General features: G+C 47.3%; 1 protein-coding gene across 1 annotated transcript in view; it reads right to left on the bottom strand.

Moving 5' to 3' along the window:
• Window positions 1-2419: 2419 nt before the first annotated feature.
• Window positions 2420-27536, bottom strand: part of LOC119535308 (plexin-A4-like) — a 90148-nt gene continuing 65031 nt past the window's right edge. The window contains exons 2-3 of the mRNA XM_037837741.1: window positions 19558-20826; window positions 2420-2713 (exon numbers count right to left, since the gene is read on the bottom strand). Of these exons, the coding sequence (XP_037693669.1) occupies window positions 2420-2713; window positions 19558-20742 (1479 nt within the window). The 5' untranslated portion in view covers window positions 20743-20826. The remainder of the gene's footprint in view (window positions 2714-19557; window positions 20827-27536) is intronic.

The following is a 27536-nucleotide window of genomic DNA, read 5'->3' as shown; positions in this document are numbered from 1 at the left end:
TCACCGACCAGTTGGCTGACATCTGGGGCACTTCAAGGCAAAGGCTCTGCCCCTGCCTGCCCCTTGAGGGTTGTATCTGTGCAATTTGCTTGCCCAGGCTCCTGGAGATGCCCGCATCCCATATTCGTGGACCTGGGCTGCATTCTTCTCTCTCCATCAGGGGACAGCCTTCCATAGGACAAAGAGCCAGCCACTGTCACCTCAATCCACTCTGTGACCAACAGCATGCATTTGCAAGTTGTCTGCCTTGGATTTAGGACAGCCTGGAAACATGGCTTTTTTTCCAACACAAAATAGTTGTCTGTTCTGTTATGTGCACTAAACTCTCAACATTTATTTCACTGACACCATATCCCAACGAGTCCAGACAATGACAAAAAAAAATCCCAATAGTGTCTACTTGATCTTGCCAGTAATTAAATGGCTCTCTGGCACCCAGTAGGAAATTTAGTAGGTAGGGATCTTTTAGCACAATGGAGTCAGTTACATCTCTACTGCACTGAGATTGGGGCTGTCTAACAAAAAGAATTAAAATACCTGCAAATTGCCTTGCTTGCTCATTTACTCTCAATGATGCCCATTCAACCATTGGACCAGGCAAAGCATCTCAACACGCATTTCATTTTATGACTTCTGTTTGATCATGCCTTTAGTATTTAGAATTTCCTTTTCTAGCAAACTGTGGCAGTCAACTCATAGTGAAAAACTGAGCAATCTAAACAACAAATAGAAATGTCCACAAGGTCTCTGCTAAAGCTGGGGCACTTCTCTCCTACCCAATAGGTAGGGCATAGTTATTCTTACTTTAGACACACTTTTCAACAAGTTTGGGTGTCTGATTTCCAGGCCCGCTGAAAGCTGGAAGTTGCAGACTGAGAGAGGAAGAAGGGAGCTGAGGTCCACCAGGATTCCTGACAGCACCTAGAAACGATGAGTGACAATATGCACTGGAGGAAGAACCAGGAGAGCTGTAACAATCAGACACAGGGATTGGCAGAGACAACACAACTATGCCTTGCTTCCTCTTCTCTGGGCATCCATGAAATTCAGTTCAATATATGAGTAATAATCATAACAAGGAGACCAAGGCAGCAAGAAAAGATTCAATTATGTTTAATATATTCTTTGCAGAAAGGCAGATAAGTATGGAATATTTTTCTGAAAGATAAGTAGACATCATTAAATAATTTTTTTAGTTTTGACACTTAAGGCAGTACACTAAAATTAAGTGATAACCTCTTTCTGAGTCAAACTGGATGTGTGGTCTGTTGTGTGTATCATCCTTATAGAGTGCCAGAGAATTCACTAACATATGTTTTCTTTTCCTGATATTACCCATGTAACTACTTTCCACACACATACCCTGACACACACACTGTGTTCACTGCCTCTCACTCTCCACTCTCTCACAATCCAGACCCACTGCCTGTGCCACAAAGACACAAATTTCAAAAAAGAAAGGCTTGGTGGGCTATTTCATCCTAGAATGGTAAAATAGGTACAGTCCTCTAGATTTTCAGAGAACACTTGCCCTCAAACATCTGGAGCTAAAGCCCAGACATACAGCAAAGAGAAAAATAGGGATCAAGGCTCAGTGTCAGACCAGGAAGTGCCTCGTTACTTAGCCTGAATCACCAAGAAGTCCAGAGAATTCCAAGGAAGCCTAAATAAGACAGTCATGAACTACGCAAGTAGTTACCAATATTTCCCTAAGGAAAGAGTGAAATGCAACTTTCAGCCAACAGAAAACAGAGCCTTAGAAGCCTTTTAATACAATCAAGGTGGGCACTGTATGGGCCCACCTTCTCAGCGTTGACATGAGAAGACTAAGCAGAGGGAGACAAGCAAACATTCCTGGATGATGGCGTGCTCTCAGCTCAGCTGATGAACCAAGATTGCTGAGTGCCCCTGAGACATCAAGCTCCTAGAAGATAAGGCAGAAAGTCCTATCCACAGGTCATACCATCTTCCCTACCTTAAGCAGTTTCTATGCTCCCACAGCATCCATGGTTTTCTCATTCCACGATTTGGCTCTTAGCTTCATTCACAACTCTAACAGGTCCTGAACTTTCCTCCCTTCTGTTTCCTTGAATGGCTTTCAGATGGTTGTATCAGCCAGAAGCGCTGGAGCTAGAGGAGCAGGCATGTCCCTTTTCCCTGCCTGCCTTCTCCCAACCACTTAAGTCTAATAAAGGCCAAGCCTTAGGGCATAAGCAAAAATTAGACAGATATACCATTTGTAACTACTAGTGAGGTTGGGGTAGCACCTGCTCGTGCGCACTCCAACTCTAGGAAGAGGCGGATCCACACACTCACGCTCAGTCTGATTTCCCACAACAACCCACTGCACAAAGGCAGAGAAGGGACAAGGTTATCATTCATGACCTCGACAGCAACATTTCTTCAGCACCAATCTGTATCACTCGCTCACCATGTTCAAGGTATTTAAAAGTGCCAAAGTAAGATAATATCCATCCCAGGGTATCAGACCATCTCCACAATGACCCACATGACTGTACTTCATTCCTACCTTCTTCAGCTTGCCACCTTTGGTGCCCACGAAGGCCAGAGAATGATTCTTATAGACATACGCAATGACCGAAGTCATACGATCCCTGTCCTCCGTGAAGATGGGGATGCCCCGCACCATCTCAGACACGCCCAGGGGGGCGTTCATATCCAGGCCACAGAAGTTATCATCGATGGTTAAGAGCTGAAAACAAAGACAGAGAAACATTAGAGAAAAATTAGAGCATCAGGGCAATTAGCAAAAGCATTGAGTCAGAGAACTGGAGAGCTAGCAGGATCCTTAGAAGATGCCTGGTGCAAATCCCTCCTTTCCCATGTGAAAGCTCTGCTCCAGAGAGACTAGGTGACCTGCCCATAGTCACCTAGGTAAGCCACTGCAGGACTGTGAAAAAAAGGCCCAGATTCCTAGAGTCTCTTCAACATGGAAGGCCACACCATAGCCTTCCTGCCCCTCCTCCAACTCTGGGAAAGCACCATCTCGGAAGCTCTGACTGCCCAGCAGCAACAGCACCACTGAAAAGTACTGGGCCAGATAGCTCTGCTCAGGCCTTCAATGGATGTGGTCTCCACATCTACTCTTACAGCAGGGCAGCTCACTGATGAGGGCTCCAGAGTGTAGAGGAGCAAACTAGGGACATTAATATGTGACCAATATCAAGACAGAGGCATGTTCCACAACAGAACTCAACAGGCCACAGGCGATGCCTCACTATCCCCAATCCTGAATTCCCTATTTCTTCTAGAGCCCAATGAAGAGAAGCCAGCATGGCCCTTGCCATACCGACACCAGCATCTCCCAAAGTGTCTTCTGTAGAACCTAAGCCCCTTGAGACACTTCACCAAAACAGGGATCCCTGGGCAAATAATTGTGGGGAGCAGCATATTCTAACACCATCTAAGATATCTTTTAATGATCGGTTACAGGAAAGTTCTGAAAAGTCTTTTAAAGAAGACTTATATGTAAAGTTATCTCAGCCTTTCCCAACCATTGAATACCCTAAACCCTTTTCCACCAAAATACCTATTAAAAGCCCCTTAAAGAGAATATTCCCAGGATACTCTGTGGAAACACTGTCCTGAGTCTTGCTCCTGCCTCTAGGAAGTACAATTTCAGGGTTGAGGAAACTAAGAGCAAAGGCCTTCAGGCAAGTTTTCCCCCAAAGTATTTCTGGCTGAAGAGCTCCCTTCTGTATACTATGCCTCCAAATCCCCCATCCCAGCAGAGGGGGTCACGGTGGGTTCTGCTGTACAGGGAGGAATGAAGACCTTAACAGCGGCTGGTGAGAAGCTCACAGCACTCCCCATCGGGCAGCTTCAGTTCGGCAGAGACCTCCCTGAGGCTTTAGAAACTTATACTGGGTTTCCCACTCTTTCTTGGAAGAACTGTGTGGCCTCTGAATGGTTACTTGGTCTTCCCATGCTTTTATTTTTCACTCCATAAAGATGAAGGAAACAATCCCCACTTTTTGATGGGCTACCATAAAGCCTATTGAGCTCAGGCCTGTAAACATCTTTGGAATTTTCAAGGAAAAGAATGAAATAAAATACAAGGTGTCACTTTTTTAAAGGCTTCACTCCAGCCAAAGAAAAGGCATCTGGAGAACAGCAGGCAAGCTCTTGCCAGCAGAGCTGTGTGAGAGGCCAACTCCGAGCTTTGCAGGGGCCCAGGGGGCTCCTTCGCTCCCTCTTAGGAAGCAGGGAGGGGGCATTGCCCACCTCAGTGGGACAACATGCGAGGCATCTAAAGCCTCTCACAGACATCTCCTCTCTGTACCACGGTGGGGGCAGTCAGGGTGGAGAGGGGTGTGCGTGGGCAGGCCTGGGGGACCACGTGCAGAGCAAATATCTGCTCCACACCCTTGATGGCCTCTGGCCTCTCTTGCATTGCCTGTTGTAACAACCCAAACACAACTCCCCAAACACAACCCCCCTAAAAATCTACAGGAGTCAAGTACAAGAAGGCACTTTCGAGGTCTAATCTGATCTTCATCCTTCTTTCCTAATTTGAGGAAATGGGGGAGGAGCCGGTGGTAGAGGTTGAATGGAATGGACAGAAGAGAGGATGTAAAAGGGAAGATGCTGCCCTTTTCCTGCTGGAGGTAAGCACAGGAAACTGCCAGGCATGTAGAGGGCAGCCCAGGGCGAGCTGGGAATCCTCATGTCCCCTGTACCTTCTTGCCTCTGGTTCACAAGGAGTCTGCATCCCTGACTTTCGTGGTCCTAAACTATGCTGCCGGGATCTCTGTCCTCAGTAAACATCCCTATCCCATGCTGACCCATTTTCCAAGTAGATGAGGCTGAATGAGATTATACACACTGCACCTGGGGAAACTGAGGCAGGGGGCAGCAGGCCATTTTTTTTTTCCAGTTTCCCACCATCCCTGCCACAAGCACACATCTCTTGGCCCCTAAAATTTGCATTTCATAGAGGTCAGAGTTGGCCTTGGCTGGGCAAAATTACAAGCAAATAAATAAACAGCCACCTGCAAAAAGAGAGTGTGCATTCAACCAATTGCATCTTTAAAACAATGGTTCCTCAGGGGTAGAAAGTCAGGGACCTGCAAGTCCCTTTCTCTGTGGCACTCAGACAGCAAGGCCTGGATGGGATATGTTGTCATCAGAAGGAAGCCAGAAAGGCCCAGCTGGCAGCCTGATCCCAGGGTTTTGCCTCCTCATGCCAGTGAGGCCCCATCAGGAGGCTGCGTTTCAGTTTTCTCACCTGCATGGTGTTGTCATCAGGCTCAAATGAGGCAAAGGACTTAGCTGGGCCTCATAAAGTGGCATTCAGATTCAAGGGACAACACTACTTTCTCCCTAGGCTTCCCCATGGCCCAGCTTCTCCCTCCGAATGGGGCCTGAGTGATAGAATGGGATGTCACAGCATCCAGAAGTGGCATGAGATGCCTTACTCTGTTTCTTCAAAGTTGAAGGTGGTGGAAGGGTGGATTTTAACATTGAAGTAGTGGAAAAATACACAGGAATGGGGTTCCCAACTCTATAGCTCGGCACAAGTCTCCACTGTTCTCTGGACCTCGTTTTCTTCGACTGTAAAACAGCAAATCAGGACTGTCAGGAGGACTAGGTGTGATAACAGGTGTGAAGGCACCTGGTAAACTGGAAAGCACTACATCACTGTGAGATGTGATTTCATGTTAATTTTTTTAATGATGATCCTGCCCAGAACCAGGGGTAAAACGGCTGCAGTGAATGGTCCTAGCTTGCCTCATGCCTGCAGCACATCCCTCCAAGCACAGTGTGCACAGCCGAGTCTGAGCTGCAGCCAGAGTAACTGCAGTGCCTGGAGGCAGGGGCGGGTGGGAAGGTCCCAAAGGCCCCACAGACCCAGGGAGCAGGAGACAAAGGGAGCAAATTCCAGGACAGCATGGGCCCTGGAAGGAAACGTTAATTGATGAAACCTTTCTCCTGGTCAAGCCTTCTCTTGGACCCCATTAACAGCAAGTTTAGAGTTGCAGCCAGAGGAGTCAACCAGGGCTTGACCATAATCAGGAGCTCAGTTGCACCCAAAGCTCAGTGCCTCTCCCCTCCAGTCAATTCACTGACAGCCACAAACAAGCTACCACCATGGTTATCACTCTTATTTATTAGAGAGGAACTTCCTTCCTACAAGGGAAGGAAATAAAGGTCCACTGCATGGGAATATATGTGGGGCCACCTTGGGCAACCCTGTCTATAGACTTCAAAGCCTTGGGCAGGGCCATACCCTCTGGGATTCTCTGTCCCTATCAGGACAATGAATCTTCTTTCCTCTGCCTCAAATGTCTTCATGGAATGAGTGTGGTGTAAATTAAGACTGGAGATCCACTTGATTTCAGGAACCACGAGCTCAAGGGCAGGGGCCATGTGTTACTCATCTGTGTATACTCAGCTTAGTGTCTGGCTCATAAGAAGTAAAGACGTGTTTATTAAATGGATGGGTGGATGGATGGATGGACGGATGGATAACTAAATAGAATTCTGGGTTTCACAGTGGCTAACAGTGTGGAGCTAGAACCAGTGCCCAGGTTGAAATCCCGGCTCTGCCAGTTAACACGTACGACCTCGGGCAAGTGACATAACCTCTCCATGCCTCAGTTTGTCATTTGTAGAATGGGAATGATAGTAATGGTATACATATTTTGTAGAGCTGTGGTGAGGATTAGAATGGTTTAATATATGTAAAACAATGTCTGGCACTTAGTGCTATGTCAGCGTGAGTTATTATTATTGTTTGCCATTGTTAGACAAGTCAGATAACCTTTGCAAGTCTCAGCATCTTTGAGGAAATTGAGGGTGTCTACCTTAGAGAGGTATTAACCAGATTAAGGGGGCTGTTATCAAGATTAAAGAGCCCAGGTGGTACTTCGCAAAGATCTTTGAGAATTGCATGCACGTTTGGCCAAGGAGGCCGAGTGAAGCAGAGGAATGGTCTGAGATGGAGAAGATGGAGTGCTAGTCAAGTGTAGTCCCCAAGCCAACAGCATCACCATCAACCGGGAGCTCGTGAGAAATGCAAATTCTAGGGCCCCACCCGAGACCTTCTGAGCCAGAAATTCTCAGGATCTGTATGTGAATAACTGGCCAGGTGATTCTGATGCATGCAATGGCCTGGATCAGTGGCTAGAAGTCCCTTCCTGACAGAGGGCACCATAGAACCAGGCCGTGGAGGGAGCAGCACGTGACAAGCATTCCCCCTCTGGGGCAGGACCCACCTGATGTGGGTGCAGGAAGCCCCTATGGCAGCCTCCCCAGGGCCCACCTTGTGGAGGTGCTGGAGGTGGTGTGGGGAGCCGGGGCTGACACTCCGAATGACAATCGAATAGCTTACCACGCTTCCCTCCCGACGCAGCAGCAAAAGGTTACTGTGCAATTACGTGTCGCTACATACAAATGACAGAGCAGTTACGGTTACTTTACCAATTACAGGGAAATTGCTCCCACTCTGCAGAGAGACTGGCACTCTGAAAAGCTCTATCATCTCCACGGAAAGGGGATTTTAAATGCTGCCAGCATCCTTCCTCTAGCAGCCTCCCTGGGCTCTGCGATGGAGCAGCAAAGCAGCCACCCGAGGACCCCAGAAGTGTCTGGTGGTCTCTATGGAGACCCTCTGAGAAGGGCTGATGGAGAGAGCAGACTTGGGAGACATGAGGGGATCTCTCCTGGCCCCCTCCTCATCTCCCTTCTACCCTAGACTCTGAGGACACACTCTTAAAGGAACTAACGATCACCCCAGGCAACCATCCCGATCTGTCTTGAAGGCCAAAGGTGATGAGGTTGGGTAGGAGCCAGAGATCACCCCTCTCCCTGACCTACTTCCTGATCTAACCTCCCCTGTGCAGTGGAGCTGTTTGAGCCCAGGCCCTCCGTGGCCCCACCTTTGCAGTAACCTTATATTGAATCTTTAGTAGGGAAAGGTCAGAACTAGACCAGAGCTCAGTGGTCTCAATGCAGCACTAATGAGCTAAAGGCCACCAGTCCATCCCCCTGGGGGCCAATTAGCTCAGCTCTGGGACACAGTCTCTTCCATAGCCACAGGCTGCCCCTCTCACCCCAGGCATCCACTGTTTACAAATAACCCAAACTGATCCAAAAACACAGTCAGACCAAGTGAGCAAGTGAGCACTGGTGCAGCCGACTCCTTCAACTCTGAAGGCACCTGCCCTCCTGCCCTGGGTCAGCAGTAGCCTTCTTTGAGCTCAAGGACAGAACCTAAAAAGTGAAATCTGGACCTCCCAGGATCTTTAGCTTTATGGGAAACTCCTGTGGTCCAGCAAAGAGAGGACCAGCTCTTCTGTCCTTCTTGAATGGGAGAAGTCTTATCAAGCCTTACCCAGAGGAGTCCCAAGCCCCTTGCTTCCACCCCCAAAGCTTGGGGCCACGCCTATTTCATTAGACTGGGAAGATGGCATCAGAGATTCACTTATGCTCATCCATTCTAGGGGTTCATCTGGGCTTTTAGTAAGGCCTTTTTTCCATCAAATTTTTGATCCCTTGGGCTAAAGAACATCATGTATTCAGCAGAGGAAATTGAGGCACTAAACAGTAAGTGTTCCTCACAAATCAATTTACTTCAGAAAATTTATGAAGAACACATTAAGCAACAAGCACTAGGCAAGTCCCCAAGAATATAAGATGAAAAGGTCTGGGTTTTTGTCCCAAAGAACCGTCGCTTTCCTAGCAGGGAAGACACACCTACGGCCTATGACTAACACAATGCCATACATGGAGGGCTTCAATTATGGCCCCAGAGCTGGGGGAATCCAAAGGGCAGGGCCACCCCCAGCCTGGAGAAGCAGGCAGGGCTTCATGGAGAGGAAATATCGGCACTCAATTTCTAGTTGTCTGGGCAGCACAGCGCACTGCCACTCTTTCAAACATCATGCTATTTCAGAGAAGGAGAATAACTCAAGATCCTAAAATCCACAGTCCCATTTTATGGAAGAAATGGAGGCCTCAAGAGTGAAATGGCCTCCCCTAGTTAGATGTCAAGTTACTGGGAAAGTCAGTATCAGAACCCAAATTCCCAGTGTAGAGGGGAAAACCCTGATCTTAAGCAGGGGCTTTCCCCAGAGTTGCTGGAGGGTGAACCCAAAGAGAAACTACGCCAGGATCAAGGGGGTAATCAGGAGACTGCTCGGGCAAGAGCCCACACCTCCGCTTTTTTCCCTGCCACCCAGGATTCATGCTCTGCCCAGCACTGACCTCCGGTAGCCTGAAAGCAACCAACTCTCTCTTTCCAAGGAGGCCCCGAGCTCATCATCAAAGTTGGGGGTTCCTCCTTCCTGGGGTCTTTTTGCCCCAAATGAAAGTGAGAGCTGGAGTGTTGAAAAGCAATACGAGTTAGGAGAAGAAGAGGTTGAAAGCCCACAAGGTGCCTGCTGATGTGGAAAAGAAAGGTTTTCAGATTCTCAATGCTCAGCAGTCCTAAATTTCTCACCATTAATTACACTTACGCACGCACACACACACACATACACATACACTACGAACTGACCCTAGCAAACCTCTTCTGGAAATGGGGAATCGGTGAATTACACATGTGGGATTTCTTTTTAAAGGTAGCTATTGATCAGATAAGCTGTAATAGCTCATGTCTAATACTGATTCCAGTTGTAAAGCTCTGTGGTACAGGAAGATAATGATCACCCACTTATTGGGAACCATATCTCAAATATGACCGCCGACCCCTAAGGAGTTCATAAATACACCTGGCAGCAGGGCCTGATGCAGGAAACGTATCTACCCCTTAAGATGACTCAGCGCATCCTCCAGTGGTAGGGGTCGAGGTCAGCAGAGTGGGTCCTCAGGGAAGAAGAAACATCCTTGGGGGGCTCAGGTTCAGCCTCATGAGAAAGCCTGTTACTCTGTAAAATATTCCCGCGAGCTTGAGCACTCATTTCTATAACAAAGGAAGAAAATATCTGACTATGCATCCCTCTGCTAGCTCTACTTTTCTGCATAAGCTTTGCTTTCTTGTCTGTGATTTCTAACTCCTTCCGAGCAGTCTTCCTGTGGCCCACTCTGACCCAATGGGGTTGAACTCTCTAGAGAGCCAGAAAACAACCTGCGACAGGAGAAGGTTGGCTCCCATACCCTGGCTGTGAGCACAGACTAATGGAAGTAGAAAGTGTGAATGAAGGCCTCATCCACTTAGTTACTAATGCATTATCTCAGAATGATTCTTTATTGTGTCTTTTTCAATGAGATTGCAGGGAAAATGAATGTGTACAAAGAAGGACAGAGAGCCAGCAAACCACAGCCACAATAACCTAGTTAGACAAACACGTTATTGAAGAGGCTTAGTGAAAAGTGTCTCAGGGTTGAAAAAACAACTCAACAAATTACAGCCAAGATTCCCAAGAACCAAAAGCCCTGTTTCTAGGCATCTCAAAAAAAAAAAAAAAAAAATAAGGATAGGGGGCCAAAAAAACAGGATAGAAGGTCATCATGTTTTAGGAGTTCTGTGTGTGTGGCTTCTGATGCAACTATTCATTGAATTAAGGCACCTACCTACCTATGGAACGATGAAGGCAATTTGCAAAAGGCAACACTTCTTTTTATATGCCTTTTGATATTTCTCTGTGTTTTCTGGAACCATCTGTGACCCAAAGCCACCAGACATCTAAAAGGTCTTTCACTCATCATGATAACAAGCCATCCTTCCGAGATTAATGTCACTAATTTGAGCTGTTTTCCCAGGAGAGGGACATTAAGGCACATGCATCTTCTGCAGGCCTCGCTGTAACCTGTAGCACACTTTAGCAATGCAAACTCCTAAGAGTCACAGAGCATTTCACTGAGAAAGCAGCTCCAACTCAGGATCCTGGGGGTTGAACCCCTGACCTTCTCCTCATTAGCTTAGCTACTGAGAGCCCCAGGTTCATCCCTCTAATAAGCAGACGGGCCATGACACAATGACCTGGGGAGGGTCTGGACAGGCCAGAGACCTGAGGCCAGCTTAGAAAGTGAAGTAGGGTGCAGATTTCATCAACCCAGCTCTGCAAATGACACCACACTGAAGACTAGTCCTAAAGCCCCTTGAATGCAGCCAAAATTAGAATTATTCTCAGCTTTATGAATGGCACCATCCATAACCCACTTGGAAGCTGTGTTTCTCCTTAAGTATCTTAGCTTTGGGGGCCCCCAGTGGCTACCTGTCAGGAGAAGATAAATCCCACACAGCCCATCTATCCCACACTTCCAATTCTCCCTCCCAGATAACCTCAGCTGCCACTGGAACTGTAATGGAAGTGGGGAGGGCCATGGTGATTATGTTTGTGTGTTTTCAGGCGGGTGCTGGGAAGCAGTGGCCCCGTCGCCAGGCTGAATTATGGGGTAGGTCATTCCCTTGTTAGTGAGAATAAATTTTATTAGCTCCACTCTCTTTGCTGTGGGTCATCCTCTCTTACTCCTCGGGCCTATGTGTGTGTCTGGATAATGTTGCTGGCATGTGGGATAAATCAGCCGAACAAATCCCATTATATTTTGGAACACTGACAGAGACACAATAAGGACACTGAGACCAGGAAAAGATGTGGGCTTTCTTCTCTCCCACTGATCCCATTTCATGTACATGGACAGCATGTTGGGCCAAATCCACTAGGGAAAAAAATGTAAAATGAGAGGCTGAATGAAGAAGAGCTTCCTTAGTTTTCTCCTTTTTTCTTCTCACCACCGACATTGTTAAGGAAAAGAAAGGGGCTCAATTTGTGGGTGCGTAGTCATTCCCTTCTGCCTTGCGAAAGCTAAGGGACACCTGAAGGTAGCATCAGGGAAGTTCTAGCTTGAAGTCTCTCCTCTCCTTCAAATGCCTGAACTTAGCATTCGTAACGTGTGTCATATAGAAAGAAAGTGAAATGGGCTGCATTCCAGGGCCTGGGATATTGAACATAACATCTGGATTAGTCACAGCTCAAATCGTTCAAAAGCAGATATTGGCAGAGAAAGATACAAGTGTGAAACCACAGAAATAATATTAAGACCCTTTCTGTCCCATTAGGTGGTTATTAAACCAAAGGAGAATGTACAGGATGATGCTATGAAAAGTTAAAGCATCCTACAAATACAAGATGCTTGTATGTCTGTCATTATTTATTAACAAAGAATGTTTATGTATATTCTTATGAATCTCAATGTACTTTATTAAAGAGATATGATTTTATCACCTCCTTCCTGAAGATAAAATGTGTAACTCAAAGCAAAAGGGAAACTGCTCACCAGCCCAGTTATATTTCAGGAACTGGGACTGGCTGATACCCAAAGGTCCAGCCTCCCAGACCAGTATCCCAGCTAAAAGCCTCCCCGTGAGGATGGTGGGAATTGAAGGAGAGATCTAGAAATCCAAAAGATCGTTAAACAGGGTTGGCCTGTGTGCAGATTGAACAAGAGGTTCAACCCATTTCGGCTGCGCTGTAGCATACGGGATGGGGCTTCTGTGTGCATGGGAGGGATTTCAGTGCACGAGAAACAAATTTCCCTGTACTAGCTGCTGTGTGTAGAGTGTGTGTATGAAGGAGAACAAGTCACAGAAAGAGGGAGACTGAGAGAGACTAAAAGATCACAAGGTACAAAATGTGAGTGAGCAAGTAGAGTGGAAGACAGCAAGAGGGCCAGACGCAGACAGGACAACAGAAAGACATAGGTGAGGAGGAGAAATACACATCAAGAGAAAACGAGTCAGATCTCGAGAACTGAGAGAATGCATGTGCGTGCATGGGTGTGTTTACACACCTCACTACTGGGGTTTAGGGAATAGATGTCTCAGCATTAGGCCATGGCTTTGCAAGGCCCGTGTCCTAAGTCTCCACTCAGTACACCTGAGGTTTCTTGGCAATTGTCTGTATTGAAATTCTGTATGTGTGATTCCTAGATCCAGTTGTTCTCCCTGCTGACCTCATGCACTCAAGGGTGAGCATCCTGAAGGGATGTGTCCAGCCTGAGAGGCCAACCTCTAATCCATTCCTTTCACCAGTCCCAGCATGCCTCCCAGCGTTCAGCCACCATCCATACCCCAAAGCTCCATGCACAATTGGCTAGGGTGTGACTTTCATTCCAAATCCTGCAGGCTAAAAAGAAGGAGGTAGGTTGCCTTTCCACCTAAATAACCTGGAACAGGAGATTTCTCAAGGGGACAGTGGAAAGGCTTGCTCCTATAAAGACTGGGGCTGTGATATGGCAGCCACCAAAATGCTAAGCAAGAAGTCTGGAGCATGGGGTCAATGGGATGTGAGTGTTGACTGCTTGGGCCAATGTGAAAGATTTGTGACGTGTACTTACTGGGACCAGAGTGTGGCATATGGTGGGTAGGTTTAGTGGGCCATGGTGCATGGGGAAAATGTAGTGGAGATGAAAAAGGAGAGATGGGCGGTGGTTTCTTAAAAAGCTAAACATGGAATTACCATTGGACCTTACAATTCCATGCCTAGGTATGTGCCCCAGAGAATTGGAAACAGGGACTCAAACAAGTAGATGTACCTGCATGTTCATACCAGCACCGTTCACGACAACCCAAAGGCGGAAACATCCCCAGTGTCCATCAGCTGATGAACGGATAAACAAGGAGTGGTATATCATATAATGGAATATTATTCTGGAGTAAAAGGGAATGGAATACTGATACATGAAACCTCCAAAACATCATGCTAAGTGAAAGAAAGCCAGACATAAAAGGTTACATATTGTTTGATTCCGTTTATGTAAAATATCTGGAATAGATAAACCCATAGAGACAGGAAGCAGATCGGTGGTTGCCGGGAGCCAGAGGGAGGGGGGTGGAGAGAAACTACTTAATGGTTACAGGGTTTTTACTTTGGAGTGATGAAAATACACTGGAACCAGTTAGGGGCTGCAGCGGCACAACCTTGTGAAGGTACTAAACGCCACTGAATTGGCCACTATTAAATGGTTAATTGTATGCTACATGAAATCCACCTCAATAAATTACTTGTACAAAAGAAAGAAAAAGGAGGGGAGGGGCAGAGAAGAGGAGGAGTTCCTGGCCTGAGAGAGGACTCTGAGCAGAAAGAGAAAACCTTGCCTCTTGCCATAAACAACAGGATACAACCCCATCTAGTCCGAGCCGCACTTCCTGCTGGTGGGGAAAAGAAAACACCCCAAGCAGACGGGCAGAAACCAGCCCCGGAGCCTGGGATGACTGCCTGGTCATTCCGGATGCTCACTCACATGCAGTTTCAGGATCCTCGGCGCCAGGCGACCCTGAGCCACCGTCCAGGCTGGGACCTGAGGCCAGCCTGGGTCTGAGAGTGACCCTGTCTCCTCCCAGGACCTCCGTGCCTGGGAACACCAATGGACATAAAGCCAATGACACTGCTTGTAGGGCATGAAGTGAAGCTTCAGGTTACAGAGGAAAAGCTCAGTCCCCTGCCCCTCTGTGGACCTGGTGGGACTAAGCAGAGCTCGTCAGCCCTGAAATCCCATAGGAGCCTGGTGTAGCAGTGGTTCTCAGCCAGCGGCGTCTGGAGATGGGAACAGCTTTCCTAGTTCTTGCAACGACTGGGGAGTCATACTGGCACTTGGTGCTCTAGGTCACAAGATCCTAAATCCTAAAGTCCCTGCACTGTGAATTGTCCTACCACAAATTCCACTAGAATACCACTGAGAAATACCAGTGGCAGAAGCACCGGGCTAAGAATCAGGGCACATAGAAGGTTCTAGACTGTTAATTACATGGCCTCAAATGAAATACTTCAATGTTCTGTGCCTTTGTTTTCCTCAATAGAAGATGATGTCCACCCTTTCTATCATCCTACAGTGCTTTTGAGAGAGTAAAAGGAGGTGATGAAACTCCTGGTAAACTGTCAGGTACAGCAGGAAAACCTAAAAGTGTTATTATTGGCAGCTTAGCACCACTGCTCTCTGTTTCCACCACTGGGATTAACAGGTGTGAGGTGGTGATCCTGGATAATGGTTTCTGCCCCCAAGGACTACATTTTCTTCTGGAAGGTCACTCTAAGGTGGAGGCTTGAGGGGAAGATTAAGAAGCAGATTTTTGCCTCACTTTCATGCCACCCTCCTCAATCCAGCCTTATCAGAACTAAGCTGAAATTGCCTGACTCTTACATCCACTGCTCAATTACTTCCCCAAACTCAGGTGAGATTTGAGTGGTGTGAGCAGTGATCACCCACAACCAGGTGGTGGAGATCTGCTTGCAAGCTTCTCTCTCCTCAACTCTTTGGGCTCCTGGAGACCAATGCTGTTTCAGGGTTCTTGGCCTCTGCCAGGTGTGAGTACATTGCCAAGCACTTCCCTAAGGCCTAATGGGATGTTTCATTCATCCATCCATTCACCAGTTTATTTGGAAATGGAAGGGCCCATGTTCTGTGAGGTTACCCCCAGAAGGCTGAGGGAAGAGTGACAAGGCATCAATGGCCCTGCAACTCTGTACAAGGTGCAGACTCTGGGGTGCCAGGAGCTTGGCCCATGCAGAGCACAACAGCCTCGGTCCAATGTGTATGCCCCGCTCCAGGGCAGGAGAGCAGGCCAGGTGCATCAGCTACCCCAGAAAAGGACTGAGGGCTGACACCCTGTCCCCCTCAGGGCCCTGGAGCATGGCAGAAGCCTCAGGCTGTGGGCTTTTCAGCTAGAGTGTTATATGCTCTCAAAACAGAGGGCTCTAGAGAGACCTGGGCAACAGTCTTCAAACAGGACTTGAGATGGAGACAATTCCAGCACTGAGCAACAGAAGCAGAGAAAGTGAATCATCATTAAGCCATCTGGATGCTTAGTAGCAAACCAGCCTTGGGTTGGTCTTGGGTCCCCTGATGCCCAAGATAAACTGGAGTCCCCGACAGATCATTCTGTGACTTGCCTTATGCCCATCCCCTCCCAAGCAATTTTCAGACACTAGCATATTTGGTCTTGGATACTTCTCTCTGTTCAGGCTTGAAAAATCCAAGGCACAGAAAAAGAAAGGTTCAGATGGCAAAGGGAGAAGCACTAGAAAGCCCCTCGCTTCTTTTCCAGCCTCTTTACACCCAACACTGGCTCAGGGCCTTGTATTTGCAACATGAATTTACATTCACAGCAACAAAGCTCTCATGAGGAGGCCACTCCGGGCCAGCCAAGTCCTTATCTCTGACATGAGCAAGGCCTTACCTGATTCACCTGGAATAAATACACCCTGGAGCTCTCTAGGGGACCGGTGGGCTCTGGTTTCACAACCCAACACTCCTCCCTCTGCCTGGACACCAGGCAATGACCCACCAAGTGGTTCCAAGGATGCCCCCTGGCATGGTAGACCCAGTCACACAGGTGTCCCCTGCCCCACTCTGCCCCATCCTCCCAATGAACACAACCGAAAGGGCTGTTGGCATCTACTGAGGTAGTGAGGTGACTCATCCTCTGCTAGTCACCAGGGCCCAGGGGTTATATTACTCCAGGATCTGAGCTCCAGAGGCATGAGTTGAGGGGGAAGAATTGGGTCCAGAAAATGGAGGGGGCCCAGAAAAGCTTGAAAGCTACAATGGGGAGAGCGTTCGAGCTTAGAAAACAGGACCTTGAGAAGAAGCACATAATTCATCACGGATCACACCCCTTTTTAAGCTCTTTGAGTTGTAACTATGATAAAACCCACAGGGGAACCCTACCCAACAAATGCAAGTCCCAAAAGCCAATCTCCTGGGTCTTATCCTTCCCACCGCCATCTCCCTACAGGTGAAACATCACAGGACAGATGTCACCTGAGACTCAATTCCCACTTCTCAGGCCTCAAGGGTATCTTGAACTCAGTGGCAAAAGAGAAGTGCAGAGCTCGTCTTATCCATCCCCTGCTTCTAGGCAAATAGGGAAAAAGGAATCTATCCCAACAGATTTGTGGCGGTGTCGAGGGAAGTTGGGTTCGCAAATGGTGTTGAGAGCTCCCCATTGGGGCAGTTCAGAGGTCTGGCCTAGCTGATGTTGGGTGACACATGTGTGGTCTGAGCTGAGTCCAGATGAATTGTAGCAAGAAGGCCGGAGCAAAGTAACTCGGATATCAGCCTAATCAAAGGAAACTGATACTGTGCATTAAAAGCCGGTGTGGCCTTTTTAGACGGGCTAGGGAGATGGTCCCAGCCCTGTGATGAGTTTCTGGCCTCCTTTCTGCTCTCAGCCCTGAACTTGCCTCTAACTTGAAAGGGCTAATTAAAGCCAAAAGAAAAATCAAACGCTTGTTATCTGGCTCCATTACTTCCAGTCCTGGCATTAGCCTGTCTTGCAAAGCTGTTTTCCCTCTGTTCTCTCCAAGGCTCCCACATGGGTGTCAAGACCTTCAGCTCTGCAGCCTTCCACGGTGAACTTTGCTTTTTGTATTGTGGCAGGCAGCAAGACAGGACAAACACCTGCCCATGGGCAGCCAGACTGATCCCTGTAGTAGATTTTGCTCCCAAAAGCATTGCCCAAAAAGACAGATTTCGAGCAACTTTTCTCTAGAAAAGTGTCACAGACTGCCAACTCCTCTGATATCAAAAGAACTAGTTGTCATTTAGTAAGCACACAGCATAAACTTGCTGTTCTCGAACATAGGTATGTGTACATGCTCATGGGTATATTGGTGTGTGTATATGCATGTGTGTGCATGGGGTGGGAGGTGATGAGAGGCAAGAGGGATTTTCCTCAAGTCCTGTTCCTGCCACTCACTCACAGGACATGTGACCTTGGGCAATTCATTCACCTTGCCGGGTCTTGAGGTGCTCAGGTGCAAAATGAAGGTTTAGACCAGAGCATCTCTAGGGCTTTCTCAAGTCTAACATTCTAATGCATCTCCCCACGGACCTATGTTTGAGTGTTTATAATCTATACACATAGAATAGCATCTGGCCCATGTTTTGCTGTCTTCACTTGGGAGCAGTCCACGGGTCCCCCAAGTCCACACACACCTGTCCCACAGACTCATGAGTGGATCAGCACAGCCCCAAACAGGCTCCAGGTGGCACTGACAAGGGTAAGTCACCTGCTAGGGTCCAGCAGATACAGTGGAGTCCCCTCAGTTTTCCTAGCTCCCATTTGTCAACTTTTTGCTGCTTTCCTGGCCCACAGTTCTTTTCCCATTTCCTTTGTAAAAATAGGGGACTCCCAGCTTTTCAGGACCTCTAAGAAGAGATAGCATCTTTTAGTTTCAATCCAGGTACCTAGAAAACTTGCCACTGGAAAACATCCTGAGCCTAAAGGACAGGACCCAAAGGCAGAATTTGCCAATTTCCTCTTTCTTCTCACTCTCCCCCACTCCCACCCCAAGTCCCAATCCCATAGGGACAGCCTTGCCACATGTTAGGCAGGGTGGATGCCAGCACCCTCTGAGATCTGCTTGTGAAGTAGCTATGCTTTGTGAAGGGAAATTTACATCTTTTAAAATCAATCTAAACACATTTTCCTAATACAGAATTCTGCCAAAGGTTGACTGGGAGTCAAGAAACACATCAGCACAAATGCGTATTTCTACCTGATGGGTGAATTTTTCTCTTTCCTCTCTAAATTAAGAATGCAGGATAGATTTTCTCAAAATAGGTTAATAATTTTTAAAATGGATGATAAAAAAATGGAAAAGGAATATGACATAGGGCGTAAGAAGTTGCTAACAGCTGAGCCTTCCAAGACACTTGAAGAATGAGAAAAAAAAATGGTACCAATTTAAAAAACAGAAATCAAACCACAGAAAGGCAAGATGCTATCTATGTTGGGTCACCAGTGAGTTAGTCTTGGGTGGATGAGGAAGCCATCACCTCCTTCACCTGTGACCTCCCAGTAAGGCAGGGGCCTGGGTCTGGTCTTTCCCTCAGTCTCCACTGGCACAGGCAGGCCCCCCTAACCAGCCCTCCAGTCCATCTTTCCTCTGGTTTCCTACAGCACTTCTGTCACCTAGTACTGCTCTCTGGCTGCTTCTTGTCCTATGACACATCTCTTCCATTAAACTGTGCACACAGAAGATGCTTGACAAATATAGTCTGTCCCCTCTCAGCCTTTTTCTAAGCAAGTTTTGCTCCCCACTCTTTGTTCACTGGACTCTTCCCCTAATTCTTTTGCCCTCATTTTGCTATTTCCTAAAGATACACAAGTGGCTGAAAACATAACTCCCCTGAAATTCCATACCTCTCCCAAAGGGAGAATGCGTTCCTCACACTGTCCTCTGTTGCTCCATGGTTTTACTCTAAGCTCCCAGGAAAGTGAGTCACAGGCTTGGTCAGTAAGAAGGGTGGGTACACATCTTGTGCTCCAGCACACTATAATCTAGCCTTTAGCAATGCCTGGTGCGTATGACATCCACTTACCACGTTCTCACCTATTCCTAGCACTCCCTCTCAGAACCAGTGAGTCAACACAAATGAGAGAAAAGTGCTCTGACAGGAAATCTACATTTTAGCTCCAGCTATGACTCTTACAAACTGAGTGTCATGGTCACATGTGTGAGCCAGTGATGATGTGAGTCCAGTGAAGTCCAGAGAAGGGATATGCAAAATGGGAAGGGAGGCTTCAAGGCCATGGCCCTCATCCTCTACCCCGCACAATCCCGGCCTGCAGGCCCTCCCCTGACTCACCGCGCTGCTGCAGGGAATGTCCTTCACCTTGAGCCAGGCCAGGTCCAGCGTTCCCTCACCGCGGTAGCAGGACTGCAGCCGCTCCTTAATGCGGTCGTTGATCTGCTTCAAGATGAAGATGCACAGGGCTGATTCATCCAGGGATTTCATTTTCCGCTTCTGGCCCTTGGAGAAGACAGTGTAGAGGAGATCATCATCCGGACGGACCCCGAGGGTCCGGGCAAGCACAGCCCCAGCTTTGGACAGGTAGGCGGCCTGCAACAAGCGGTACTCAACCCCATTGCGCTCACAGCCGATGGGCACCTCCACGTAGGAATTGAAGGCTGAATCCTCCTTGCAAAGCCTCACTAGCTTGGATGTATAAACCTGCTCCTTTGTGGTGGAGCCTGGGGGAGACACCATCTCAGGCTGAAGGGTCAAAAAGTAGACAAAGTTGCCACTGCTGAAACCATAGACATAGTAGATATCAAAGTCAGGGATGACAGTGAAGGTATCCGAAGGGATCTTAATCATCGAGGCCACAAACTCATCATGGAAGACATAAGCGAACATGCCATCTGCCTCTGAGTTCTTAGTCAGTTTCCGGCTGGAGATCGTAGGGAAATACTCAGGCTTCCCGTCCACTGCCGTGGCAATGAAGAGCTTGTCGTCTAGATTACTGTAGGAGACTATCACTCCAAAGACGGAGCTGCTCTCGTTGACTCCCGACAGGTAGTGTTCCTTCTTGTGGAAAGGTTCCCCCAACTTGAAAAGGTCCTCTAGCCTCAGGAGCTTGCAGATGCCTTGGTACAGGCTCCCACAGGCAATCAGCCTGTTCTCCTTGTAGTCTATGAGGAGCATCTTGTTGACGTTGTTGGTGGGGGTCAGCGGCTCATTGCAGGTCTGGACAATGCGGGGTGGGTAGCACTTGGGGTTGTCCTCATCTGGCCCTGTCTGGTGGGTCACCAAGACCTTCAGGTCACTGGAGAGCTTGTAGATACGGTTGACGGCCCCTAAGTAAACGTGCCCTGTCCTCTCGTCCACCACCAGGTGGTTGAAGACCTCATTTGGCTCCGCACGGAATGTGACAAAAGACCGCTTTGGGGATGGCGGGGGTGGTGGCCGGGGGAGCAGAGTGGAGGAACCCATCCCGACCATCAGGAGATGGGAGAGCAGGCAGGTCCAGTTCCAAGGCATGGCTTTCATTTCAGAGATGGGTCCTCCCGGCCACAGCCACAGTCAGGCACAGGGATCTCCTCAGAGGGCCAGGACTCAGGAGTGGTGTCTCCCCTATGATCAGAAAGAAAAAACCATGAGGTTAGAAAACAACCACAGTGTCTTAAGTTCACCCCAGTCTTTCTGGACTCTCCAAGGATTCTCCACATACTGAGACAGATAAATGCACTGGTGGAAGCTAGAATTTAACTATGTGAGACAGCAGAGCAGCGGGGTGGCTGCAGCCCTGGGAGGGCACTTCAATAAAGAATCATCATCATTATCATCATCATCATCATCATCATCATCATCGTAAATGGCCATTGCCTACCAAGTGCCAGACTTTGTGTCAAGTGACTGCCAAGCACCTTTCAGAGACTGTCTCATTTCACTTTAACAAACCCTTCAGTGCTGGGCATCTTCCATGTACATCTCCAGATTCACTCTCCCCTTCTCTGTGCTGGAAGCCTCACCTGTATGGACTGTCCACCAGCAGGTTCCCTTGCCTTGGGCCTGCTTAGGTTTCCCAGTGAGAAGCGCCAGCAAGAGACCTGAAGCAGGAGGAGGGGGTAGTCTGGTGAGGTGGAGCTGCATGCACTGGCTGTGACCTTGTCCAAAGGTCACAGCTCCTGGTGGGTAGCCCTCTCCTCTCCCCACAGCCTCTCTGTCTCCATGGGCTTTGAACCATCTCCTGTCCCTACCCATTGGGTCCTCGAGGTGTAACCGATGCCTCGCTGTGACTACCCCAAATAGCTCACTGCCTCCTGTGGGCTGACTGCAAGGAAACACACTTTCATTAAGAGACCCTTTATTAAACTGCTCAAATTACCAAATTTGAGTGACTTATGTATTTCCTGCTGAGGCCCTAATAGACTTCTGAAGTAAGTACTGTTGTTATCCCCATTTGACAGCTAAGGAAATCCAACTTCAGGAAGTTATGAAGCTTGGACAGCTAAATGTGCTAGAGTCAGGATTCAGACCCAGGGAGTTGGAACCCACAATCAGTTCCCAATCTTCACTACGAAACCATCTGTTTATCCCAGCCATGCACAGATGGGGACGTCAACCAGCTACTGTTACACACAGCAGAATAGTTCAAACTATTGAAGGGTTGACCCTTCTTCTGGCTCATTGCCCCGGTGCTGCCTCTTCCACTGTGGGCCAGGGCAGCTCTTCCTTCCAGCCTCCTCTGCTGGATGGCGCAGTAAGGTCAAATTAAAATCCCACATCCTCTATCCCTCCACACTGTGGCAGAAACCAGTGGTCTGCTGCCCAGCTTGGAGCCCTAATGTCATTTTAACAAGGCAGATATCTTGGCTGCCTCCCATAGTGGGGCCTCCTCTGAGAGGTTTTCATTAAAGGGAGAGAAAAAAATGCCTTCAGAAGTGGTCAAGTAAATAAATAAATAAATAACTCCCTGTGGAACAAAATAGCCTTCCATCCATTCATTTTTATTCAAGATGCTTTCTGCGTGTGTTTCCAGGAGGACAACTTTGCATTTCTTCCAGTTCACGGGAAATCAGGGCAGGTATTGTCCAATTCTTATTTGGGGCCATCTGAGATCAATGGACTTTCTCTCTTGCACCCCAAACTTTTATAAAAAGGGGGTGATAGAAAGAGGTAGACCACTAAGCAATAGAAAAACATCCCAGAGGGAAGAGGGCACTAGGCTAGACAGAAACCAAGAGAAGAAAGAAAGAAACAAAATGAAGACGTTGATTTGTCAGCCAAAATCCCAATGAAAAGAACAGGTCTTCTCAAGGAAACATCAGAGGAGGAAGGCCCTGGCAGATGGAGCAGCCACTGTCCACAGCAGCCCTGCTTTGCAGCAGATGCAAATCAAGGCATCTTTCATTCACCCATTTGGCAAATGTTTGCTCAGAGCACCTTCAAAATGTGCAAGACACTGGGACACAAGGATGACTAAAGTTGGTTGGGCCCTCCAAGCACTTGTAGTCTAGTCAGGTAGATAGAGCCAGAACCTAAATTATTATATAAGGTGAAAATTTACATGACATATGATAGAGTGCACTGGGTTTCGTATGAGGAAAGATGACTTCTAACCTGGGGAGAAGGAGCAAGGAGAAGGCTGTGGGAGGCCTTAGGGTGGGGGTGAACTGGGGCCAAGCCACGAACTTGGAGAGGACACACAAAGTTGGGAGGGAAGGCCCTCCTTGGGCAGGGGTCAGCACAAGCAAATGCATGGATATATCATGTATACTAGGAAGAGTTTGTCTGGAGAGCACAGTTCATCAAGGAGTCAGGTGGAAGGTAAGGCTGAAAGAGAGAGCCCCAAGTCTTGTCAGAATGTCAGTGAGAGATTGAGATGAAAATATGTGGTGTTGAAGAAAGAAATTCAAAGAATAAAGAGCCATGGCCCCCAGAGAGGAGCCTCCACATACCTGTCAGTTTAGCCTTTGTCAAATGAGAGTTTCATGTGGTGGGGAGAGAGGGGATCCTGTCTTGCTCATCAGAGCAATGCTTGGCATATAGTGGAGGCTCAACAATGATTTCTTGACTTGCAGAAAGAAGGGCTGGAAGCAGGGAGGAATAGCAATATCAGAGCACTTCCTGCACCCCAGGTCCCGGGCAAATGTGTCCACATTTGTGGAATAATAACCCTCTCAACTGCTCTCTGGGGTCAGAATTGCTTTTCCCATTTTCCAGGTAAGGAAACTTTAGCTTCAGGAAGACACGTGGCTAATCCGTGGCGGGGTTGGGATTGGAACCTAGGTGGGTATCATTGCAAAAAAGATGGGAACTCTTTCTGGGAACCTGCAATTTTAGATCTCCAAATACAGAGCACAGGAAGTCCTTTCTGATCCAAACACAGAAATCCAGCAGACCACCCGGCAATGCCTCCCAACCAGCTCTACAGGAGGAAACTACAGCCCATGGGACCTCCGGGGTTCAACCTGGTACATACCACCTAGCAAGTAAGTATTATTTTTTTACCTCTAAGACTGTTAATGACTGTAAAGCCCCTGGCACAGGACCTCTGCCTGGCACAAAATAAGTGTTACTAAATGATAATTGTTGTTATTATTAAAGACAAAGACTGAAATGAGATTAAAAGGATTAGGATTAGGATAAGGAGATGGTACCTGGTGATACCATCTCAATTAGAATGATGAGGTATCAGGAAGGTTCATCTTGAACTGCCTGTGCAAATCCAAATATTAGACAAGAATCTGGTAGGTTTTTATCTGAAAAAAGTAATCCATTTCAATAATCCCCAATCCCTGATTTTAGAGACAAGGAAGTTGAGGCTCAGAGAGATCAGATGACTTGCAGGGGGTCACATAGTGAGATAAAGATGGGGATGAGATCAGGTCTCTGGACTCCCAGCCCAGTGCTCTTCCACCTCCCATGGCTTTGTCTCTGACTATATTGAACCCACATCAGCATCTGCTCCCTGGCCTTGGCCTGGTGGAGACCGCTCTCTGGGCACCATATGCTCTGCTGGCTATCACAGCTCTTCAAACATCTCTGCCAAAAACAAAATTCCAGCAGGGCTGGTAATCGTCATTCCAGACAGGCAGGTGCAGGTCAGGGCTCTGCTACCAACCCTCTGGAGGGGATCCTTCAGCAGTCTCTGTACCAAAACCTGCCAAGCACTAGGACAGTGTGCCTGGCCACACCACCGCCTTACTGTACACACTCGCAGAGCCACAGGCCAATCAACATTTCTCCAGCTTGGAAGAAACGAGACGAGGAAGCCTGTAATTATGAATTTACTGAGCAGAAAGGTGCCATGGCTCATTCTCCATCTTCTATTAGGCACTGAAATGAGACACAGTTATGCATCTCAAACACTTATCACCGTCATCTGGGGATGGTGAAATTACTGTGCCTGGAGGGGAGGGGGGGCCCACAGAAACAATAACATGTGATAGGAATAACCAGCTTCTCATTTTACACAACACGAAAGGGACTGATTAGAAAACAAATAACAGAGAAATGGAAGACAAAAAACGGGAAACAGAAAAGGATGTGGGTTCCAGCTTGCCTCTCCAGAGACCCCAGCAGGCACCACCACAGAGGCTGCCCCATTAGGTTCTGGCAAAACTGGAGCTTCTGGAGGTAAGGGGTGGCATTTTCATCCTAGGACATTGGTCCTCATGAGCAGTAACCCCAACTTAGGAACCCCCATCTCAATTCCAGATGCAGCCCACCATTTCTCTCCCTGGTCATTCATTATCTAGCTGGCTTTAAAATAAAGTACTGGAGTTAACCTGTAGCACCACCTTGATTTTTAAAGGCAGGTAACATGACAGCAGGTAAGATTGTGCCAAAGGACTCACTGAATGGGCAAGAGAACTAAAGGCTCTGAATTAAACCCAAACACACCAGTTTTCCCCTCTTTGAAATCAAATTTTAATTTTGAGTAGTCTCAGAGGAGATGGGGCTCATTTTTAGAAAAGTTGATCATCATTTTGATTAAAGAAATTGGGGCTGTCTTTGTTTTATGTGGCAAGTTTTGAAGAGCTCAAACTAATTTCCACGAAATAGCACCATCCTCTCAAATTCTTAAGTGGTAGAGAAGAAAGTTATTACAGAGTAGTTTAAAATAGCAATTATCTTACCAAATTACTTTAGAATTTACAAAGCATTTTCATATGCATTATCTCATTCTGATTGTATTGTTCACGACAACCCTGACAGGTAGGAGAGGTAGTTATAAATATATCTCCTTGTCATTTAAGTAAACTGAGGCATGTGCAGGTACAGAACTTGGCTGAGTTTGCACAATGAATCATGTTGGGGCCTGGAATGCTCTTCAGATCTCCACCCGTTGCTCATAACATTATCTGAGCCTAGGGACAGAGTCCTAATCCTTGGGCCTTTTGCTAGAGGACAATAGAAACATTTTAGAAAATGTATTCTAGGATGGTGTTTCAAAATACAAGTCCCAACCTATCTTGAGTCTAGAAACCAATTGAGTGGGTTATATGAGCTTCCTTTTTAATGAAAGAAACTAGAAGAGAAAATATTACAGTGCATCACACGTAGGAAGGACAAGCACTGCTTCACGGGAACTTTTGTTTCAGTCTCATGTACATAGATATTGCGTGCAATGTAACTTTACTTCTTACTTTTGGTCATGGTCACAAAGTTTGAAAGACACTGAGATAATAGACATCTGTGGTTCTTGCTACCATTCATTCATCCTCTGGGGATCCTCCCCTTTCTCCCTTCTCAGCCCACAAGCTTCTGGTGGAACTGACTCCACCCCTGGCTCAAGAATATACACAAGAGCTGAGCCTAAACCTATCAGCAGGGAGCCCTCTGTGACTCCCATTACAGTGATTAGCTCAGGTATGGGTACCTGATCAGAGTCTTTGAGAAGCAATAAGACTTTGAATGGGGATGCTGAGGAAAAATTTCTAGCTCCTTTCCACTGGATGTGACCATGTAAATGGACGAGCTGCTTACAACCAGCTACTAACCAGCAGGGTGGGGCAAAATGGAGTCAATGTACTGAGCAGAGGAGAGCTGAGCCAAAGAATGAGATCTATGTGCTCTGAAGCCAGCTCTGTGCCTATAGCTCTGAGCCAAAAAATTCGCCTTTTGCTTAAGCCAGTTTGGATTCGGTTTTCTGGCACTTATTAATGAAAGAATCCTAACCCATACACAGAAAAATCTAACCTTCTAGTCAAAAGAGTAGAGTGCCTCTCATCCCATCCTGTCACAGACTATTTTTTCACAGAAAGACGTGAGCATAGCAAAGAAATCTATCTCCACGGTCCACTGCCCACCAACATAAACTATAATTTTACCAATAGTGAGGAATTGTCCCAGGTGACATTTGTGTGTGTGCACTCATGTATGTACTGACTTTCATAATCAAACATAATGCTCCCCTTACCTTCTGGGCGTTTGTCTCGAGAGCTTCTCAAGAAGTTCTCCACCTGTCCCTGCCTCTGTGCCTTCTGCACAGCAGCTATATAGCTGGCTTATGCTAGTTTGGTTACCCTAACTCCCTTCACCTAACTGACTCTTTCTTCAAATGAATTCTTCTCTGACCCTCACACTGGTCTAAGGTGTCCCTCCTACATGTTAGTACAAGAGCCAGTGCCCACCAGAGCCCCACATTTTGCAAACTCAGTTGTATTTGTTTGTTGATGCTGTCTCCCTCTCTAAAACTGTGAGTTCCTTGAGGATAGAGAGGAAGTATTTTTCTCCCCGGTTCCAAGCCCTGAGCCTGAAACACAATAGTTATGTAATAAATATTTAGCAAACACATGAGTGATTGGATGAATGAATGAATGAATGACTACTGCATAGCTGAGCATGAGATGGCAGCTGGGACCACCTATGGTTGAAGCACAAAGTAAATCTTGGTGCTGGGCCAACCAACTCAAATAGGTACCAAACTCAAAAGGCTGGTTTCATTAATACCCTGCCTAATCCAGGACTTATACTTAAAATACTCAATTTTGTCCTCTTTCAACATGAGTTAAAATACATCAGAGAAATGACATCTTTCACATATGATTTATAATGAGACTGGTCTGTCCATGGGCTATAATATCAAAAGAATTTACCTTGTATCCACAAACTAGACTTTGAGAACCAACCAGTAAAGGAAATCGGTGCAGACCCTGTTCAAGAGAAGGGGCTGAAACTGAAAACAAAATTATAATCAGGAGAATCGAGGTGGTTGCAGGAAGCACAAGTTGCTGGTAGTCAGCATGCATTCGTTCAATTAGCCAGTCGTGTGCTTACAGAGCCCACACCACGTGAGGAGTTCTGAGCTGCATGGAGGGGGTGCAGATACTACT

This window comes from Choloepus didactylus, chromosome 5 (genome assembly GCF_015220235.1).
Source record: "Choloepus didactylus isolate mChoDid1 chromosome 5, mChoDid1.pri, whole genome shotgun sequence".
NCBI lineage: Eukaryota > Metazoa > Chordata > Mammalia > Pilosa > Megalonychidae > Choloepus > Choloepus didactylus.
The sequence above is the reverse complement of the archived record's forward strand: the minus strand, read 5'-3'. Positions and strand labels throughout refer to the sequence as shown.